This window comes from Amyelois transitella, chromosome 18 (assembly GCF_032362555.1).
Source record: "Amyelois transitella isolate CPQ chromosome 18, ilAmyTran1.1, whole genome shotgun sequence".
NCBI classification, from domain to species: Eukaryota; Metazoa; Arthropoda; class Insecta; order Lepidoptera; family Pyralidae; genus Amyelois; species Amyelois transitella.
Window position 1 is genome coordinate 2,740,070 of NC_083521.1, and position 23,594 is coordinate 2,763,663.

At 37.1% G+C, this 23,594-nt stretch overlaps 1 protein-coding gene across 1 annotated transcript; it reads right to left on the minus strand.

The window, feature by feature from the left end:
* Positions 1 to 59: 59 nt before the first annotated feature.
* LOC106136239 (adenylosuccinate synthetase) lies at positions 60 to 22,354 on the minus strand. Its single transcript, XM_060949341.1, has 10 exons — positions 22,067 to 22,354; positions 15,785 to 15,887; positions 13,042 to 13,175; positions 9,425 to 9,570; positions 8,812 to 9,017; positions 7,207 to 7,361; positions 3,845 to 3,969; positions 3,044 to 3,170; positions 2,444 to 2,564; positions 60 to 2,073 (listed from the first exon to the last, which is right to left on the minus strand). Exons 1-10 carry the CDS (start codon positions 22,250 to 22,252, stop codon positions 2,021 to 2,023), a joined length of 1,356 nt encoding a protein of 451 aa, XP_060805324.1. The 5' UTR covers positions 22,253 to 22,354; the 3' UTR covers positions 60 to 2,020.
* Between the last annotated feature and the right edge of the window lie 1,240 nt (positions 22,355 to 23,594).

Below are 23,594 nucleotides of genomic sequence, written 5' to 3' on the forward strand. Positions count from 1 at the left end.
TCTCCACTTTGTCGGGTTTTCAGCGTCCTCGGATTTAATGTGAAAATAAAACACCCAAATAAAAGAATAAACCATTTTATTGGCATATAATAACTGTAATGAAATATTTACATTAATATAACATAGATATCACATAAAACACACCTCACAGGAAAGTTAAGCGAATATGATCACTAAAATGTAAGTACTAAAGATTTTCAAAAGATCTTTGGAATGAGACATTCGCCTAAACCTATTCGAAATTAAAAAAAAATTATGATTACAAACCCTTTTTGTCACATAACAGCTTTTAGAAAATTAAGGTTAGTTCTAAAAACGATTCAAACTTTTATTAGGTGGTTAAAAAATCGTTTTAAACTATAATTATTTGTGCTATTGAAATAAGAAATATTAATATTTTTTTTTCCGGTTAAAAATGATCAAAATTGACACTGGCAGCACCAATTAAAAAACAATAATAGCAAAAAGAAAACTTGCGACCAAAAATGCATAATTCATTATCTTAAAATTTTAGCTATAAAATTGGTTATAATATTACATCAGGCTAAAACAGTACCCACATAATACTTCGATTATTTCATATTAATTATGCTATTAACAGTGTAATTAAGTAACATTTTATTGCTGACGTCATTGGAGGATCACACCAAGTGAAAACAAGCACCAAATGTTGAATAAATTAATGTAAAACCCAAATTAGACCATTCATAATTCCCCTTTACCAATTCCATGACTTCGTTGAAAAACACTATGGAGGTAGAAAATTAATATTTTCAATATGTGATTTTTGCGTGCGTTTGACCTCTATCGGTGTAATTACTTATATCATTACAAAAAGGAACCATAAGTTACGACATACTTCTGAAGATCGGAGCCTAGCGTAGCCGAAGTATCGATAATTTGACTATCGATAGTGACTTTGTCCTTGATAGTATTGCTTTTACTCAACTTTTGATAGTGGACCAAGAAGTTCTAAAATTTAAAATAGGTCTATTGGAAAGCAATCAATAACAAAGCTTTAGTTGTATATACAAAACAACTCATATTGTCTATTCACTCTTGCCTTTAAATCTCCCAGTTTATTTATTTAAATTCCATTCCAATGTAAAAATCGTTTTATCGGTGATTGGCGTTAAAATTCTACGAAATAATGTAAACCTAAATACACGTGCTTAGTTAAATTCAGCACATATTCTGTTCGCACACTCTGAAATGTTGGAATAACTAAATTAGAATGGGTTTTAATTTTATTACCAAACCCTTTCAAATTCAAAAGTGCTCAACGTGCTGTTTTGCATTAAGTACATAAAACAACTCAATATAAATTTATGAATAAAAATTAATGTTGTGTTAAACTGTTTGTTCTGTAAAATCAAATAATGGTTTTACAGTTTTATAACATTTTGAGGTGCACTAAATGTGTCAATTCTTTTAATTATTGACATTCACATTATTATCCTTCCAAATACAGTCGGTCATTACCTCCCAAACTATTGGTCTAACAAATTCTACTATTAGTAATTAGACACCAATTTTTGTAAGCATGTACTGATCGCTTAAACGGGCTATAGTTAGAATGAGAGTGATAAAACAATTAATGTCATGAGTGTGCGACTACGCAAAAGTATTCATATAAAAGCTATATCTTCATCCTCGCACAAAATTGCCTTTACATATCATAGAAAAGCTATTTATTTATAGGTTTCAAAATCTTTTTGAAAAACTGCCTAATTTATTTCAAAAGCGTTGTGTTTTTTAAGTGTCCATGCAATTCAGTACATGCCTTCAAAATGTACCATCTCATATTATCCCACACACAATATTCGACCAACTTCAACAAAAGATACATTATGCATTCTTACTTATACGCAAAGAAAGACAAATTGTAATATTCTTCCCGGTAAAAGTATTATTCCCGTGGTATAAACGAAACGAAGGGGATATGTTCCCAATATTGTGTGGCATAATATGAGAGGTCAATTTAATGCCGTTAGCATAAAAAGGTAAATAACTGCCAATGTTAATCCGCGTTGATGATGGACTCTCGCCCCTGACCCACGCCGATGTATTTTACTGTAACAAAGTATAAAATAATATTTTTTAGGGTCAAAATTAAAAATACAAAAGGTATCGGTGGTGGAATCTATAAGGTGCAAATTCAAACCCCACCTCGACCATGTATCCATGGTTTTTTTCTGAGTTATGTACATTAGTTTGAGTGCTAACCAATGGTCTTACGTTGAGGGAAACGAAAACAAAGTGATAAAAACCTGCACATTCAGGTAGCTGGTTATGATCTACTGATCGAATATGGGTTAGGTTACCACAGAAGTAAGATGTGGATTCATATAAAAACCTGACTCACCCAATCCTGGTCAAAGGCAACCCTGGCTCCTCTCCAGAGTAAAAATACTTTTCATCCGAATATTTTCTCAAGACTTACCGGGTATCTGTAGGAAGTCTTCTATCGCCTTGACGTACTGTCTGGCGGCTACCGGCAATTTGTCCATCGTCCTCACGTCCTCTATACTGCACGCCCAGCCAGGAACTGTCACGTATTCCACCTGAAAATTATTCTTCTTAGCAAGTGACTTTGCATGGACCTAACTTGAAGGGAATACAATAAACGGGAGTTTTTTTAGGCACAGTATATTTGCGGTACCCTGCTAGTAATTTGCGAAGACGAGTGACAGAGATAGACATACCAGTGAGAACAGGATAGCAATATACCAAAATTGTGCCTTTAGCTAAATACATACCTACACACAAGTCCTGAGTTTTTCGGATAGCTCTACTGTTTACTTAGCTCTTTTGAATGCATTGTACCAAATGATAAGTGTAATTACTGAGTGTAAATCTAGACGACCTAAGCAAGGGTAACGGATTATTTAAGCGTTCGCAGTCATCTTTTATTTTTGAACTGGAAGTGCTTGACTGGAAATAAAGTCTAAAGATACTTTATTTCCAGTCACGCACCTCCTTAGGCTGCTTATTCTGAATATTATTGCTGCGAATTCTTGCGCAGTCGATTTAAAATACATACCTCAACGTTACTCAGCTCGGTCATGGAAGACGGGAAATAGTCGATTTTATTCCCGTTAAGTTTGTAAGCCACACCGATCTTGATTTCCTTGAGCGTGTCCAGAATATCCAGTTTTGTTAGGCACAGGCTGTCATGAAAATGTACAAAAAAAAGCGCTGTAAATATCGTTTTATAAAACAATCAAGGATTTTTAACAAAAAAAAAATGCATTAAAAAATGGTAGTTTAGTATTAGACTTTAGAAAATATATGAAGCCTAGAGATATGTAATAAATTTGTGATTCTTCAACCTGTCACTATTTAAATCTTAAAGTCTTCAACATCTACTGATACAATATACGTTTTAGGCTTGACCATAAAAAGACAAAAGGCGATCAGATTCCTATGTAATCTTTATCAGTCAGCCACATAGGCAGATCGTCGGTGGTCAAATGGATAAGTTGCCCGATTTAAAAAAGCTTGACACGCGTTCAAACTGGTTCAAATACCACCTCGGCCATGTACCAATGAATCGCTTGAGTTATGTACAATAGTTTAATTGCTAACTGATGATGGCATATCCAGGAAACTGAATCCATGTGTATCCATGATCCAATACGGGTTAAGTTACCCTGCAAAAGTTGCGGACGTCAGATTGTAGTCGCTTCGTGTAAAAACCAGACTCGCCCAATCCAGAATCATGGTCAAAAAGGTTCACTCCGAGCTCCTCTCGAGAGGTGAGGATGTAACTGAGAGTAACGCCAGAAGAATGTAACTGAGAAGAAGTAAGAAAGATCAGGAAGAGTAAGAAATCAATACTAACGACGTGTATCCATTGACCATGGCCGTGTATCTGACCACGACGAGGTCCAGCCAGCCGCAGCGCCGCACACGCTTCGTGGTCACGCCCACCTCGTGACCACGCTCTTGTAACATGCGACCGGTTTCCTGGAATAATAAAATATAAGCTTTATCATCGGAAAAACATCCTCTTTATGGTTCGGCACCACATCACCTTGGCTTATTGGGAGTTGATAATTTTTTTTTTATTTATACCAAACCATGGAGCACCTGTTTTCCTGCCCTTTATGCCTTTACACCATCACCCGGGATGACCTGATGAAGCTGTTAAAATGACAGAATATTACAGTGGAAATATTTAATTATCGTTGGAAAGATGTCGGTACGCTTGAACAGAGTAGTGTCCGCCGGGTTTAAAGTCGCTCGGTGTCCACGAACAATAATTTGAAAACGACCGAGATTAAATTAAGGGACGTTACGTGCGTAAGGGCGTTTAATACCTGTATTATTTATAAATAACAGAAGAATATCAACACACTTAAAGATTGCCCATCTTAGATCAGTATTCAACTACTAGGAGGTAAGAATCATCTTAGTGCAGTCGAGCGCTAAGCAAATTTAATATACCATGATATTATCTATACTAATATTATAAAGCTGAAGAGTTTGTTTGTTTATTTGAACGCGCTAATCTCAGAAACTACTGGCTCGAATTGAAAAATTTATACTAATACTAGCTGTTGCCCGCGACTTCGTCCGCGTTAATTTCGAGTTGAATCTTAATCATACAGTCAGATAATCTTAATAATAACACAACTCCCATCAAATCTGTCTTTAAATTTAAATATGTTAACTCTGATAATATATTAAAGGCGTTCAAACAACTTCATTTGAAAAAGTCTGAAGACCATTGGGGTATGTCTGTTAGTATCATAAGTCAAATCATAGACATTATTGCATCTGAAGCGTAACACGCGTTTTAACCGGGCACCTTACCAATTCGACCACCGACGCTCTATCTATCTAGCTTTTATATTTAATGAATGTATTGATGAGGGTATTTTTCCAAATTTAATGAAATGTAGTAAATTAGTACCTTTATTCAAAAAAGGGGAGAAAACAGTCCTTGGCAATTATAGACCTATTTCTATATTGCCAGTTTTGAGCAAGGTGTTTGAGAAGATGATGCTTAATCAAATGCAACAATATTTTAAAATCAATAACATTTTCCATTCCCAACAATATGGGTTCACTGCCGGGAAGTCCACCACTGATGTGGGAGTAGCACTTGTTACTCAAATCTATGATGCGTGGGAGAGCTCACAGGATTCAGTTGGAGTCTTTTGCGATCTCTCTAAAGCATTTGATTGCGTAGATCATCAGACACTTTTGCGTAAACTTCGTCAATATGGGTTTGACCACAAATCAACTAAACTAATGGCATCCTATTTGACTGATAGGCTTCAAACTGTAGATATTAATGGAGTAAAGTCAAGCGGATCAAGCGTCTCAATGGGTGTTCCTCAGGGCTCAATTTTAGGACCATTCCTCTTCTTGGTATATGTCAATGACCTGCCTTTTATGGTGGAAAAACCGGCGGGGCAGTGCTGTTTGCCGATGACACTTCTTTAATATTTAAATTAGATCGCCATAGCGAAAATGTAAGTTCGGTTAATAATATACTGTCGGCCATATCTATCTGGTTCTCAACCAACAATCTTCTTTTAAATGCTAATAAGACCCAATGCATTAAATTTACCCTTCCAAACGTAAGGCAGGCCAATACTGACATAATACTGGAAGGCCAGAAATTAGAATTTGTTGAAAATACAAAGTTTTTAGGAATTATAATTGATGCACAGCTACAGTGGGGTGCTCATATTTCTAAACTTTCCAATAGACTTAGCTCTGCCGCTTATGCTGTTAGGAGGATCCGACAATTGACAGATGTAGCTACAGCTAGGCTTGTTTATTTCAGCTATTTTCAGAGCTTGTTATCTTATGGTTTACTTTTATGGGGTAGCGCGGCTGATATACAAACTATTTTTATAATTCAAAAAAGGGCCGTTCGCGCAATTTACGGCTTAGGACCAAGAGACTCGTTAAGACAACTCTTTAAGAAAATAAACATACCTACAGTAGCGTCCCAGTACATTTTTGATCTTATAATGTATGTTAGGAAAAATACCTCTTTTTTTCAAAAAGTTAGTGCCACAACTGACGAAATTTACGTAATAAACATAAATTAGTCATGCCGTTTCATAGGCTTAGCAAAGTCAGTAAATCATTTATGGGGAAAAAATTCTCTATCCGTTTCAGTCAAAATATTAAATGTACAGACAAAATATTTTTACCGTTTTATTATATGTAGTATTTTGATTTTCAGTTTTTTTAAATAAAATACTCAAACAATACAAAAAAAAATTAAAAAAAAAAATATCTTGTAATTGTTGGGATTCGAACTTAGACCGCCAACTTCACAGTCTCACAGGCTAACCACTGGACCATCGAGGCCGTTGCGTTGATGGCGAAATTAAAGTAGACTACATACATATGGTCACGTCTATATCCCTTGCGGGGTAGACAGAGCCAACAGGCTTAAAAAGACTGAATGGCCACGTTCAGCTATTTGACTTAATGATAGAATTGAGATTCAAATAGTGATAGGTTGCTCGCCCATCGCTTAAAAACGAATTCCAAGTTTGTAAGCATATCCCTTAGTCGCCTTACACTTATATTTTTATGTTATAGGTGTAATGCTGTCGTATAATGATAAATGACGTTGAATTTTAAATTTCGTAACTTATTTGCAGGCAAACTCATGCCTTGAGTTCATTCAAATGTTGATAACTTTTTTTTTAGTGAACCGATTTTGATGAAACAAACTTTAAATGTTCTTCTGAGTTAAAACAAAGCAATTGGTAAAAGTTTGAAGTAAATCGGTTCAGTACTTTCGGAGATAATCGTGATCATACATACAGACAGACAAGAAATTAAAAAAAAATATTTTTGCTTTCTATTATTCATTTTAAGTGTCCCTCTATCCATTTCAGTCAAAAATACTAAATGTACAGACAAAATATTTTTACTATTTTATTATATGTATAGATTATAAAGCTGAAGAGTTTGTTTGTTTGTTTGAACGCGCTAATCTCAGAAACTACTGGCTCGAATTGAAAAAATATTTTTGTGTTGAATAGACCATTTATTGAGGAAGGCTTTAGGCTATATAACATCACACTGAAACTAAAAGGAGTGAAGAAATAATGGAAAAAGTGACAAAAACGGGGAAAATTATTCATCCTTGAGCTTCAATGATGCCCTAAATAACTATTTCACGCGGACAGAGTCGCGGGCACAACTAGTGAACTATAAACCACTTACATCATGTAGCTCCGTGGGGAAAGGCCCGTCGCCCACTCGCGTGGTGTAAGCTTTGACCACGCCGAGGACGTCGCCGATCACGCTGGGCGGCAGGCCCAGGCCGGTGCACACGCCGCCAATGCTGCAGTTCGACGAAGTCACGTACGGGTATGTGCCTGGGAAATTAAAAAAAATATATTATGTGAACATGTATAATCTTCTGCTTCTTCAGCATATATGTATTCGCCTACTGCTGAGCATATGCCTCTCCAATATCTTACCACCTAGCTCTATCAAAGGTTTCGGGTAATGCAGTATTCCCCTTTCCAGCTCTTGGTCGCCAGGTTCCAGGACGGATTTTCTCCATCGACCATCTCCACGTCTACACACATGGCCGGACCACGCCCACTTAAGTTAAGCGAAGCGGTGACCTACGTCGACCACTCTGGTGCGCACGCGCATTATGGTGTTACGCATCGTGTCTTGAAGATATCTATATATAATATCACGCCTCTTTCCAAGAAGTGTAGGCAGAGATTACATATTTTCATATGCCACGATCCCTGCATACTTTCTCTCTCTTTATCCATATATATGTATATAACTGTCTTCATACAGGATCTGATTCAAATTTAAATTTGAAGCGGTGATAGCAAACAGTTATAAAATAAATCTATAACTTATATTATAATGGTTTAAAATTGTTTTTATTGTGTTACTTGTCTCTGGTTTTTATTTCTCATCAGCGAATAGCGATACGGTATCTTAATAATTAGGACAGTGTGAATGACCGCTCTGATGAACTATTATAAAACTTAAAGCGAATAAAATCGTTAACTTTTAGTAAGTTTGATAAACAATTTAACGGAAACCCCCATATAAAAAAAGAACTAAAGACGATAAGAACGATAAGCCTGTTACAAAGACCTCCTTACAATGTAGTACCTATGCGAAACAAGCACTCGCTTTCTGTACATATAATCCTGTAAAATTTACCCTTAATCTTAGGCTACGTCATCGATTGATGATGAGTAGTGATCATTACTAGTCTCGAAAAGACTGAAAGGCCACGTTCAGCTGTGTGGCTTCATAATGGAATTTCAGATTCAAATAGTTTCACGCCTTAATAAAAAGCGAAATAGCGAGTTTTTCGCGCGATAAAAACGGCGTCGCGCGTGCCATGGTTCCACTCGTGACAGCCTTGATTCGTTTATAATCCAAGGCTATATGTACATCATACTATATCGTATGATAAAAACCTCGTTTAATCTCGTTAACTCGATAAATACAGAAAATTAAATGTGGATTAAGCGATTTGCGCCATCAACGGCCTTCGCTTTATCGTAATCACTGCATTCGAGGATTGATAATTCTAACAATACAATGAAAACATTCATGATACATCACTGTATTTGCTAAAAGTTTCCTATATATTTCATTACTTGCTTGTATCATTGGTTACAAGATATAAAGCTTAAAGTCAAAGGGTGAAATCGTACCGCGGCCATTTTCCGGTGAGAGAAAACATCAACACCGTTGGCTCTGTCTACCCCGTAAGGGATTTAGACGTGATTATATTTATGTATGTACATATTATTAAGCGAATACTATTTAAAAGCCACTTACCAAAATCAATATCCAACATAGCAGCATTGGCCCCCTCGACTAACACTCGCTTCCCACTCGCAATCTCCTTGTGTAAATACGACACTGTATCCCGTACTAACGGGCGTACTTGGTCGGCGTAATTCTTGTACCTCTTCAGTTCACTTTCCACGTCCACTTCGAGGGACGGAAACATTCTCTTGTAGCTCTCCGCTAGAGTTCTGAACCTGGAAGGTAAAAATATAAAATTATTTTCTGGTGCACGCAAGCTCAAATAGTTCCTATTCACTCTTGCCTTTGAAAATAAGTAAACTTGGTAGTAGCTGAGTCGCCCGGCTGCCTTATGTCAAATCAAATTTCAGTAAGTTCGACTGATTGCCATAAAAGGGAGCAGAGGCCCTATTCTGCTCTGTTGGAAACCACATTACTAAGAAAGTAAAGAATAAAAAGAAAAAAGTGATAAGAATTTTAGTTTATATTTTTATTATAATTTTAGAGCATTCGATGAGAAATTGATCTAGAGGTCGTCGAGTACGGAATTGGAATATCTGGAAGAAAAAAGAGCACGCTTCTGCACAACAATATAGCTAACTAGATATAGCTATATAAGATATAGGTAGGAAAATACACATACTTTTCTTCAAATAACTGGAAATCCCCGAGCAGATCCCCGATTCTGATGCCGTTTCTACTGGCCTTGGACGAGTAGGTCGGCCCGATGCCCTTTTTCGTCGTACCCAGGGAATTCTTCCCCTTTTCCGCCTCTTGGAGACCATCCACCTGCAATGGGCACTTGATTTAGCTGCTTAAGCTAAAGGAGAGAAATAATTAAGTCTTAGTTACATCGCAACAGCTTAGGGTAGGACGCCCCACTCTGGGTGAGCTTCGGCTTCTTGCAAGGAAGCGCCTAAGTAACGTCGACGCGTTGTCGACGCAGCGGTATGTTCATCATACAGGTGCACGCCGCGTAGACGTTAACAAGACGATGACACTCGAAAGACGCAAAGTATCTAAATCATTGACATGCTGCATCGCTTAATCTAAAATATAAATACGTCATCGATTTCACGCTGGTTACCAGACCAAACCATGACCAAGCAAAGAAAAAACCATGGCGTGTGCCAGTTGCTTCTCTTGCCGCATATATTATAAAAAAAAAAAAAAAGGCGCTCATAAACTTGGAATTCTTCAAACAGAGAATATCCTTAAAGGAATAAAGACGTGATAATATGTTCCTATAAACAACCCTATTCGTGGCTGTTGCCAGACTCTGGGCTCCTCGTCAGAGATGTGAGTAGGTAATCATGACAAAATATCTGTTGTTACCAGATAATTTTTAATTAATAAAATAGTACATTTTGTTAGATTACTATAACTTGTTATTACTTAGTTACTTACACTGTGCTGTCTATAGTTAATGCTAAAGTTTACAGCAAACAGTTGTGAAAGGAAACACCAATTTACAAGTGAGAGGGAAACAAAAAAAAAAACTAAACGCCACCAAATATTTCACAATTCTAAATTCTGTCGGTTTAAACGGAACGTTCAAATTCCAATGAACATTAACGCAAGTCACATTCAGTGAAAAGTGTACATTTTACAGTAAGTACATAGAAGCATGAATGGATGTATTTAAGTACTAGTTTCCTTTGTGTTCATTAATGGAAATGTACATATGTTTATGTGCACACGACCTCCGTCATTGTTATGTAATTTACGAATGATAGTCTAACCAGTTTGAGGTGGATTTTATGGATTTTAAAGATCCAAGGTCATACATACATTGTTTCGATTTTCCACATACTTGATGCAGTGCATACTATCTTTTATAGTAGAACCGCCTAAATGAGTCCTCGCCCGCGGAGTACAGGGGCGCGGGGGTATGACGACGAAGGGGACCGAGAGAGGTGCGGGCGGCGGGCGCATTCTTGTAAAAACTCAGTTCGCTCGCTACGCGGTTAGCGATCACACGTGTTGACAGTTGCGGACGCCTTGTGAAAATTATACATGAGATTACATTCTCAAGATGAGTCGAAATATTTTCGGACATAGAATTAATAGTCAGTGCAAACAAATGGCGTTTAACGTATATGAATATTTTAGAAAAAAGAAACTCGACCCAAATTCTGATGAATATAAACAAGATATACCTTTAAATAAAACTGTAGCAGAAGTTACTGGACTATCAGAAAAGACTGTATCTAGAATTGTACAACAAGGGAAAGCATTAAATGACAACGAGAGATTTAAATCACCGAGAAAACCAAAACAGGTTCGTAGAAAAAGAGTGGAAATAGACGATTTCACAAAAGGAGTGGTAAGAAGAAAAGTCACTCAGTTTTACACAATTTTCAAAAAAATACCTACTCTGAAAACTTTGAACGCTGTACTTAGAGAAGAGAATATATTACACTGCGGCAGGGAATATTTAAGGCTATTATTACATGATCTAGGTTTTAAATTTAAGAAATGCGGATCTAAAAGGAAACTCCTTATCGAACAGCCAAATATCACATCGTGGAGGTGGAAATACCTAAATACTATTAAAAAATATCGTAGAGAAGGAAGACATATTTTATACCTTGACGAAACTTATGTAAACGCGTCTCATAACGTTTCAAAATGTTGGCAATCAAAGGATGAACTTGGCGTTCTATCTCATATTGGTAAAGGGGACCGTTTGATCATCGTACATTGTGGAGGTCAAATTGGATTTGTAGACGGAGCCCTTGTGATATTCAAATCCAAATGTAAAACAGGTGATTATCACGATTCTATGAATTTCGCAAATTTCAGTAAATGGATAAATGAAAAGCTCATGCCTAATATACCGCAAAATTCTGTCATAGTAATGGACAACGCAGCTTATCATTCGGTTCGAGAAGAGAAAAAGCCAACTATGGCTTCTACCAAGCCAACTATGCAAGAATGGCTACGACGACATAACGTGCCTTTTGATGAAAAACTTAGAAAGGATGACTTATATAAATTAATTAAAAGTAATTTCACAGAAGATATTTACAAAATTGACGAGGTATTGAAAAGAAACGGACACGAAGTATTGCGTTTGCCTCCATATCACCCAGACCTGAACCCAATTGAGTTGGTCTGGGGTGATATCAAAGGACAATTAGCACAAAAAAGTATCGACTCTAATTTGGACCAGAAAAAAGAAATATTAGAGAGATTATTTGCTGAATATCCCAAAGAGAAATGGGAGAATTGTGTTAAACACGTGATTAAAATCGAAGACGAATATTGCAAACATGATGGAGTCCTAGATGAAGTTGTTGATTTTATTATTAATGTGCAAGACGATTCTGATGATTCTGATGATGGCTGTTGTGAAAGTGAAGAATCAAGTTCCAGTGATAGTGATATTATGGACATAAGTGATTGATTTATAATTTTGATAAATTTTGCATAAATAAATATTACATACATAACTTTATTACCTTTTTTTTACCTACATATCATACCTATATATCATAAAATCACATTTTTATCGAATTGTTTTGTATGAAAAATAAAAATTTGAAAATAACAATAATCGAAAAATGCTTATGCTATTTAATTCATGTACGTGGTCTCGTTGATACCATGGAGTTATGGGATAACAAAAGGAACACGTTGTATAGTTTACAGTTGTTTCATTCAAATTTTGTATAGCCATTATTATTTTTTTAATAAAAATCTTCACCTGTTTGCCGCTAACCACTATGACGTCACATATCTCAAGAAATGTCCAGTAACATTTCGCCCCTTGTATTACACGCTACGCTCGACCGCCGCCCGCACCTCTTTCATTCCCCTTCGTCGTCATACCCCCGCGCCCCTGTACTCCGCGGGCGAGGACTCATTTAGGCGGTTCTACTATACACGGTAGGTACTTCGCTCATGAAAGATTTTTCAGACGTAATTTTTAAAAGACAAAATTCGCCATCTTTTTAAATCACACTAGTTTTTTCGAAATCAGACAGTGACCTCCTTTTTTAAACTTCTTGAAAGTAGTCAAAATCAAATTCAAATATTTTATTCATTATTATAGGATACTACATATCGCTTAATAATTGTCAAATCTTGTGATTTCACAACATTGGTTGACGTCACATAAATTACTTAAAACAAATCTTCTTTCTTAATTTCTTCCCATTGCGTTATTCTAAAAATAGTCAATTACAAGATTTGACTCCCGTCTAACCATCGTTCGTGACCCTTGGTAACAAGCTGATAATATCTTTTGAATCATACCTGCTGGTGTATGTCGAGGACCAGATGAGCCCGGTCTGAGATGATGAGCCGTTCCTGGCAGCTCTTCATGCCTTTCTCCTCATTCTTCCGAAGCTCGTCGAACAGACCAGGCAGGTGTATCACCACGCCGTTCCCTGAAAAAATAAAGAATATGAGACCATTGTAAAAATTACGTTTATAAAATCAGTGTTTTTTAGGTGATGGACTCGCAACCAGTCAATCTATGTATCTCAATTTCAACATTAAATATACCGCTGAACATGGGCTTCATGGCTTTTCGAACGTCACGTACACGTCTAATGCGTTGCGGAGTAGACAGAGCCAACAGAAAAGGCCAAGTTCCGCTGTATGGCTTTATTGAGATTCAAATAGTGACAGGTTGCTAGCCAATCAGCCTACAGGAATCTCAAAGTCATAAGCTTATTCTTTTAACGCTTGTCACGCTTTTAATTCATTTATTTATTAACTAATTCATGTACACAGAAACAAACTGATTGATTATCACAAGAAACAAAATTACAAAGGTTCTGCTTATTTCAAAAGAAATCTCTTCCAGCAGACCCGAGATAGGAGACATGATAGGTGTGACAGGCGTTTATCGTTTTATCTTCCTATTTTTCTAATAATTTTACTACACGTTATCACAACCACTTAAGGTATAGTCGACAACATTTCAAATTGACCCTCTGAACATATAAATAAAGCAATCCCATAGCTCAGTTTTATCTCTGCATGACTGTACATCATACATACATACATAAGTAAAATCACGCCTCTTTTCAAAGACTATATCTTTCTACTTGCCACGATCCCTGCATACCTCTTTCGCATCCACATCCATAACCAACTTTATTCATGCCAACTCGGCGGTTTTAATGCTAAACAAAACATTAAAAGACTTAGAAAAACTGTATAATAAGCAAGTGCAAGCTTGGTACTGCCACCGAGACAACCTTGGCCTCGTCGAATGATTTAAACTGTTTTTATCAACATCAATCCTTGGTGCCTGCCGTGCAGAGGTACCCTAACTTTTCTCCAAGACCTCATTACGAAAAAGACATGCAATGCTCATTATAAATATTTTTGTGATCCAGTTTAATGATATTATTTTTATCTAGATAGGCGAATTTTAAATATAGTAACATAATATTCCCCTCGCCGTGCGTATGAGGTTGACAGTCACGAGTAAAACAGGTTACTTATAATGTACAGTCAACCGCATATAAGTTACCCTGCACGGAACTATAACGCGGAAATAGATTGCATAGAACAAGAGGCGAATTTGCTGGGTTGGTTAATGTGCTGTTGAGTTGACTGTACCTAGTTGTAAGTAAACGCAAAGTTATGTTTGAAGAAATTACATTTTTGTAAAATACTTTTTACGTTTTTATCCCTCCCCTTGGTCTGAGGTCTGAAGGATTAAAAGTAAAAGACGTATCAAAAGTTCTTTGGAGACAGACATCTTTTACTTTTTTGTATCTATTAAGTGGCAGGCCAAGTTAAGTTGGCTATTATTATGATGGAATTAAGATTCAGATATTTGGCAGGTTGCTTACCCGAACGCCTAAAAGAATAATCCCAAGTCCTAAGGGTTTTTTTAGAAACTACTTTTTAAATCTCCGCAGAAAACTGGCATACTCCAAGTTTTTTCTTTACAACAAGATCAAGATAGAAGCATTGGGGCATGTGCAAATGCAGGTAGATATATTTTAAAAGCAAATAGCTGAGTAAACCACATAGGAACAAGATTAAAATTGCTCTTAACTATATGGCGTCAGTGAGCCAATATTTGGCCACGACGATGACGGTTCTGTCATAGTAGGTAAATATTTACTGCTTAAATCGCTTCATTTGTATCAATAAAAAAATAAAACAGAAAACCAGTCTCGTACTCTTCGAATCGGTTATGAGATCTCCATTGAAACATTATACTCCATGTTATTATATCGAAATAATCCCGTCAGCGTCAATCCCAGTTAAAATCCAAATATCAACACTGAAGAGGAGTCCAGGGTGCATTTTTGTCCATGATAGTGTTTACAGAAGTCGACTCCCGCAAACTTTGCAAAGAGACCTATGACCTAACCCATATTGAATTATGGTTCCATAGTTGCTTTCATATATGTAGGTGTCCTCTCACGACGTTTTTCCCTCACCATAAAAGCATTGGTAGTGTTTATCTCCGAGTTGAATCAGAATGCGGTGATGGCATATGATGCAACCGTTTGGCAGGCATTCAATGGTCGCTAACGCTATCGGTCAGCATCCAACTGTATTTACATACATTGTCGACTTCCTATTGCTTACAGTACATACATACATACATTATGAATAACGGAGTCTTCCAATACAAATATACTTAAACGGATCTCAATTTGATTGGGATCTCCCAATCAAATTGAGATAATTACTCTTTTCTCTGAGATATGTACATTAGTTTGAATGCTAACCGATGCTGTTACGGCGAGGGAAACATTGAGGAAACCCGCAATATGAGTTCTCTCCGTTTGCAGGGGTGAAAACGTTGCGGAGGTCAGATTCGTGTCAACATCTAACTCACCCAATTCACGATCATGGTCGTAACATTGTAAAGCAAGATTGGCATACACTCTCAGTACAAATGGTTGGTTTTGGCACCGTGCGGTTTTTGTGGGTTCGACATGATCTTCCCGTGACTATCGGCGGAAAGATGCCGATTTCTCCGAAACTAAAATTTGTTAGTCAACTTGTACAACTAACTTACCAATAACAGAGGTGCATTTGGAGTTGATGATGCCACTTGGCAACAAATGGAAGTCGAACTCCTTGCCTTCCACCACCACTGTGTGACCAGCATTGTTGCCACCCTGTTGACAAACCAGACACATATAATCAAAGATATTTATCTCCATTTGTTCTCTCAATCTTTATTTCCTGAGTGAAGGTTCTAATTTTATTAAGTCGCCTTAGGTTAGGACTAAATAAAATTAGAACCTTCACTTAAAGCAATAGTTAGTTAAGTTTTTTCAAAGCTTTGATTGTTAACCGACGACCGATTAGGTTTTCCTACAATAGATGCAGACGTCAGACTGAAGTTGCTTCTTGTTAAAACCTGCCGTACTCAATCAAGGATCGTGGTTATTAGCGCACACCGTGGTTATGGAACAAGCGCTGGGAATCGAACCCATGGCGCTGGGGGCGAACTATGTCAAAAGCCTGATAGGTAGCTATTAAAAATATTGGCAATACAATTATCATTGGATCGAATTGCATAAAACCTCATTATAATAAATAGATCAATATTAGAAAGTAATTCAGTGAAATACCAACAACAACGAAATCTTTAGAAACTAAATGAAACCTTGTTCTATTAAGACACCAAGTTCAATAGTAGGTATATTTCATAAGTTTAACTAGTGAAAAATTCCGATAAAGGAGAAACTAATACATTTTTAATAAATTGAGTGTGTTTCCGGCACCAATACAAAAAAGAATAGGACCACTCCATCTCTTTCCCATGGATGTCGTAAAAGGCGACTAAGGGATAGGCTAACAAACTTGGGGTTTTTTTTAGGCGATGGGCTAGCAACCTGTCACTATTTAAATCTCAATTCTATTTATTAAGCCAAAGAGCTAGACGTGGCCATTCAGTTTTTTCAAGACTGTTGGCTCTGTCTGCCCCGCAAGGGATATAGACGTGACCATATATATGTATATATGTACGAGTAGGTTTTCGGCAAAAAGGCTGACCAGACAGACAGACAAATGAGCGGGTGAAGGCCGACTTAACTGTTGCATCGAGGTTTCTCTTCCTCTCGTGGAGTCTCGTGGGAATCGCATTATGAACCTTAAAAAGCATATAAATGGCGGCGATGGTGTCCGCACCCCATCACGTCTCGTTCCCGGCGGGAGCGGTATGCGGTCTGCTGAAAGCCGCTTTGCGACGATGAATGTAAGAGGAGGAATGAAGGATAAGATTGAGGAAGTATGCCAGATGATGGATGAAAGACGTTTGGATGTGTTGTGCGTGAATGAAACGAAGCGGAAAGGATGCGACGCGACGCAGCACGGCCCTTACACGGCGTATTGGTCTGGAATTTCCAGTACCAGCCGAGGCTGTCAAGGGGTCGGTCTAATTCTTTCTGCACGAATGGCTGAGTGCGTGAATGAGTATGAGTGTGTCAGCCCTCGTCTTCTATGGATTAGGCTGAAAGTTGGAATCACTCGGATCTTCGTTCTAGGTGTTTATGCACCTTGGGATGTGGGTTCGAGGGGTACAACATCAGCAAAAAGCGAAAACGAGGAGTTCTGGAATAGTGTAAGAGAAGTATTGAAAGTTACCAAGCCAAATGAGAAGATTATTATGTTAGGTGATTTTAATGGATGGGTGGGTGTAAAGCGTGATGGATATGAAAAGGTGCTTGGTGCGTTTGGTGACGAAAAGGTGAATGATAATGGAAGAAGTGTATTAGAAATTTGTCTAGAGTGGGATCTTTTTGTGTCGAACTCAATGTTTCAACATAAAGAGATCCACACCTACACAAGAGTGGAAGGTATTTTAAAAAGTATGATAGACTTTGTGATTGTAGATGAAAGATTGAAGAACAAAGTGCTGGATACCCGTGCATATCGCGGTGCTGGCATTGACTCGGACCATTTACTGGTGATATCCCGGATAAGGGGTATCTTCAATCGCTGGCGGCACAGGGTAAGGGTAAGGGAGCAAACCAGCGCTTTGGAAAGAGTAAAAGTAGAAAATTTGCAAGATATGGATGTAGGTAAGAAGTATATTAATAGACTGAAGGATGAATTTGAAGATTTAGAGGAAATGAGCGATATTGAAGATGGATAGAAGGAATTTAAAGAAAGAATTGTGAAAGTAGCTGTTGAAGTGTGTGGTGTAAGTAGAAGAAGGAAAGGAAAAAATCACAAAAATGCGTGGATGAGTAAAGATGTGCAAGAACTTGTGCGATTAAAGAAGAAAGCATGGCTGGATTTGTTAGCAGCAAAAGCTAACTTAAGAATGCAAGAGGTTATAGATGAAGATGTGAATGAAGCACGTAAGGAATATAAGAAAATGAAAGATTTGGTTAAGAAAGCTGTGATTAGAAAGAAAGAAGAGTATAAAGAGGATTTTGATAAAAGGCTATCAGAAGACTTTCAGTCAAATCTGAAAGTATTCTGGAAATCCGTAAGGTCAGCCCGAGGAAATACTATAACCAGAGAGCTGACTAGGATCAGATGCCAGGATGGTAGCGTTGTGAAAGGAGAAGAATGTGTACTAAAGATATGGAAGGACTATTTTGAAAGTTTATTTGAAAAAAAGGAAGGAAATAAGAAAGATTTCTGCTATAGCGAAGAAAAAGAGAATGAGATGGAAGGCGAAATTGAAATGTTCGAAATTGTGGAAGCACTTAAGAGTATGAAAGCGGGAAAGGCTGCTGAGTGTGATAGTGTCGGTCGAGATGCTTAAAGCAGGAAAAGGCGTAGTAGCTAGTCAGTTGTACTGCCTTTTCAATTTGTGTTGGAGAAGCGGCCGAGTACCAAAAGATTGGTGTAAGGCTGTTATCGTGCCACTTTACAAAGGAAAAGGGTCACAGCTGGACTGCAAAAATTATCGTGGTATAAGCCTGCTTAGCGTCGTCAGCAAATTGTATGCTAAGGTATTGATTAATAGAGTCAGGAATGAAACTGATGACAAAATATGGGATGCTCAAGCGGGATTTCGAAAGGGAATGGGATGTACTGATCAGGTCTTTTCCTTGCGGTGCATAGCCGAAAAGTTTTTGGCCAAGAGTCAAAAAGTCTATTGCACATTCGTAGATCTGGAAAAGGCCTATGACAGAGTTGAGAGGAATGAATTGTGGTCAGCACTTTCTATGCATGGGGTGAGCAGTCTCTTAATACGAGCACTGAAATCCTTATATGAGGATTCGAGTGCTTGTGTCAGGATAAACGGAGCGCACACTGAGTGGTTTAAGATTGAGAAAGGCGTTAGGCAAGGATGTGTTGCGTCACCGTGGCTGTTCAACCTATTTATGGATAGCTGTTTGACAGATTTGAAAGAGTCTAAAAGTGGATTAAGGATGAATGAGTTACTCGTCAAATGTCTGCTCTATGCCGACGATCAGGTTATACTGGCGTCATCAGCGGAGGAGTTACAGGAGATGGTAAACTGTATGCATGAAGCTTTAAAAGAGAAAGGAATGAAAGTGAACGTAAGTAAAACTAAAACACTGGTTTTTGAAATGGAGAAAGAAATGACAGCATGTAATATTTTGATTGGAGGAGAAAAAGTGGAGCAAGTGAAAGAGTTTGTATATCTAGGATCAAAGTTTACATCAGATGGCAAGTATGATAGTGATATTGAAAGGAGAGTGAACGCGGGGAACATGGTGAATGGAGCTTTGCATGCCTTTATGAGCAGTCAGAAACTATCCAAAAAGGCTCGACTGGCTGTGCACAGGGGCGTGTTGGTCCCGACATTAATGTATGGGAGTGAAAGTTGGGTATGGCAAAAGAAGCATGAAAGCAGAATAAATGCAGTGGAAATGAGAGCGTTAAGGAGTATGATGGGTGTGAAATTGAGTGACAGGATAAGGAACAGCGTGATAAGGGAATGTTGTGATGTGAAAGAAGATGTAGTTACAGGAATAGAAAAGGGTATGTTAAGATGGTTCGGTCATGTGGAGAGGATGAATGAAAGCAGGTTGACTAAGCAGATATACAAGGAGAGTGTGGAGGGAAAGGTCGGAGTGGGAAGACCTAGACGAACGTATCTTGATCAAATTAAGGACGTCCTGGTAAAGGGTCAGGTCAAAAGTACCCGAAACCGCCGAGCTTGTATGAAGAGAGTTATGAATGTGGACGAAGCGAAAGAAGTATGCAGAGATCGTGGCAAGTGGAAAGAGGTAGTCTCTGCCTACCCCTCCGGGAAAGAGGCGTGATTTTATGTATGTATGTTTCTCTTCCTCTAAGTAGGAACTAGTGCATAATCCCATAATTTTCGCACTTCGTAGGTTCATACTGTCAACCCTGTTTCTGCATAACAACGAGATTTTCGTAAGAATTGACAGTATTGAATCACGCATGAAAAGTGACAAACAAATGAATCACGCCAAGGTTTTCATAATCTGTTAAAAACATTGAATGACCAACAAATGATCTTTGATTTTATCATTTCAGGGCCGTGGCACACATCTCAGGCGGGATATTAAAAAAGTACTTTCCTGTGAATAGAAGCCATCATACATTCAAATTCCGGCGTTAGTCCGCGCTCAATGTCTAGCAAGTTTTTGCTTTTGCTTGCGAAGAAAAAATATCAGTTTCAACTAAAAATCGGCCGAAACTTTTAGACGAACCAAAACTATAGTGCGTGAATAGACATTAGTTAGAAGTCATTGAACTTTTATGTTTTAATGTAACAATAGTTGAAACATACAAAAAAAGAGCTTTGTTGGTAACTACCACTTTTTATAACAAAGTAGAGAGAGGAACATATAATTTTCTTTGGTAAGGAAGAAGTGACAAGTTTAAGCTATTATTTATATTACGAGCATAAAAGCTGTTTAATTAAAATTGATAGTTCCTTAACCCCACATTTATCACAATTTACAAACAGATAGGAAGCAAACTATATGATTGCCAATAGTTTATATTACGTTATCTTTCAAAGCAGTTCGATTCAGTACAAACTGACTAGACATTGTGTCACACTTCTGATATCTGAGTCAGACTGACCAGTGAGTTCATAAAATCTTCTTCAACATTATAATTTACAATAGGATGCATAAGAATGATCAAACAAATATTTTAAGGGTAAAAAATGATTATATTGAATCAATTTTTACCATATTATGCCTTATTCCTGGGGTAAAATTTTTCCATTTGCAGAATTCTCTTCATACCTATTTAAAGTCTGTAGGTAAATATATCTTCAGTTTACTATTTCTTTAGCAGAGTAAACATTTCATCCCAAAAGTCTAATTTTTCTCTCTCATAAGGGATAACTGTTGTGTATGATTATATAAGAATTTCATAAAATGAGTATTTGTCAATGGGTGAAATCAAATAAGTTTGCACATTAGATAAGCATAATATATAAGCCATTAGCTTAATGCACTCTCTGAAGACCTAGGATAGAGTAGGCAAAGACGAGTGCAAGTGGCAATACACATTAGAGGAAAGTAATGTATTTGTCAACCTCATATAAATCAAGGGATTTAGCAAACAAGGAACCCTGTAGTCTCATGCAAGGAGTATTTCCAATTTGAATAGTCAAGCACATTCAATAATTATGGCATGTGAAAATACTGAAAAAATAGTGATAATGTTTTTTTAAATTAAATATTTTTAGGATGTTACGGAATTATGATCTATAAAATTCATGTAATACAATCCTAACTATTTTGGAAAGACAAAATTAGATAGAGCCCTAGCTGAAATATATGTGAAGCACCAACAATGTATAGTGACAACGAATGGCCCAGACCTTGGCAGGAATCCACAATTAGCAAACAGTAATGAAAACAAAGTTTATTTACGTGTAAACCATAGTCTTCGTCATGTGACTGCACCATAGATAAAAATGATTTGTACAATTTTCCTACAAAATGTTTTTTAGTTTATTAAATTTTTTCAGTACCATTACATAACTATAGGTTTTCTTAATTCATTACGGTTTACGCAACGGACAAGAATCAAACAAATCCCGCCAGAATATTTGGCACGAGTACTGGAGTCTTCATTTCATACAAAAACATTCAAACATTGTAAGCGTCTTGTTTTCGTGTAACTGGCAGGCGGCCAAAAATATTATGAATTAAATTCTGATTAAAAATTGCCTATTCTTGTATTAATTTGTAAAACAGCGCAACAATCAGTGAATTGTATCACCTTGTTCACATAACCTCCAATTCTTTTTATAAAAATCCCATGATCCCATATTACAATTTTGTTAATAAAAATGAAGATCAAGTATGATAGGTACGCAATAGTTAACTCTAAATTTTAGTAATAAATACATGATTATTATTATGATTACTACCTGGCAGCGGCAAACGATGTCTGAATCCAAAGCAAGTAAATCCACAACTTTTCCTTTACCCTCATCACCCCATTGAGCACCCAAAACAACAGTCACTTTATTATTTCCCATTTTGTACTTTTTGCACGGACACGATTGTAACTCACCGTTTAATTCGGTGTGCTTTGAATCTACATTTGAGGCCATTATTTATTGCAAAATTGTGAATACACGAAAATGGAACGAAAGAACAAGACATGCGCGCCTCGTCGTTCGTTCGTAAACTACAGACAGAACAGCCACAGATACTACAGACTACAGAGCACAGATGATTAATCTATACATATATAAAACAGTAAAAATATTTTGTCTGTACATTTAGTATTTTTGACTGAAATTGATAGAGGGACACTTAGAATGAATAATAGAAAGCCAAAAAAAAAATTTTAATTTTGTCTGTCTGTATGTATGATCACGCTTATCTCCGAAAGTACTAAATACTTAAAACTTTCACCAATTGCTTTGTTTTAACTCATAATTTTTATTTTAATGAACTCAGGGTATGAGTTTGCCTACAAATAAGTTACGAAATTTGAAATTCAGTCATTTATCATTGTACGACAGCATTATACCTATAACATATAACATATAAAGATAAGTGAAAATCAGTTTGATAATATCCTGGTTTTGCCGCACATAACATGCGTAATTCTCACGTAATAAGATTTTTGGTTTGTTAGGCTTCTTTACTGGTCAAAAATTATTTACTCGGTAAGGTCACATATTGAAGTTGATATTTCATATGATTAGTATATTGATTTATTTCACATTATTGTAGATTCAACGCGAAATTTACGTGGACGAAGTCGTGGATAGGCTAGTAATAAATAAATCTACAAAACGATAGCAAAGTAGGAGTGGGCGTTGTGTCATTGATCGTTTGAACAACGTTATGTCTACTCGACAACGAAAACGTAGATACATACATATAGTCACATCTATATCCTTTGCGGGGTAGACATTGCCAATAGACCTAAAAAGACTGATAGGCCACGATCAGCTGTTTGGCTTAATGTTGGAATTGAGATTCAAAGCGTGACAGATTGCTAGCCCATCGCCTAAAAGAAGAATCCCCAAGCTTATAGGCCTTTCCCTTAGTCACCTTTTACGACGGAGTGGTCCTATTCTTTTTTTATTGGTGCCGGACACCACTCGGTCAACACAAACGTTGTGGCCAACTATGACAACGATATATTTCCACAACCTCAAATTCAGCGTTGCCTCCCCTCGCAGCATTACCGTTGTCACGCAGTTGACATTGCGAGTAAAAACAACGATAGCGGTCGCTCGCTGCCGCTCGTCGAGCGTAGCTTTAAAAGAGATGAGCATTAAGCCTGGGCAAACTATGGAGTAAAGTTCATTTTATTTACATACATTACATTATGATATCGTCTTTATTACGTAGACAGAGCTAACAGTCTTTAAAAGACTGATTGGCCACGCCTAAAAGAAGAATCCGAAGTATATTAGCCCATCCCTTAGTCACCTT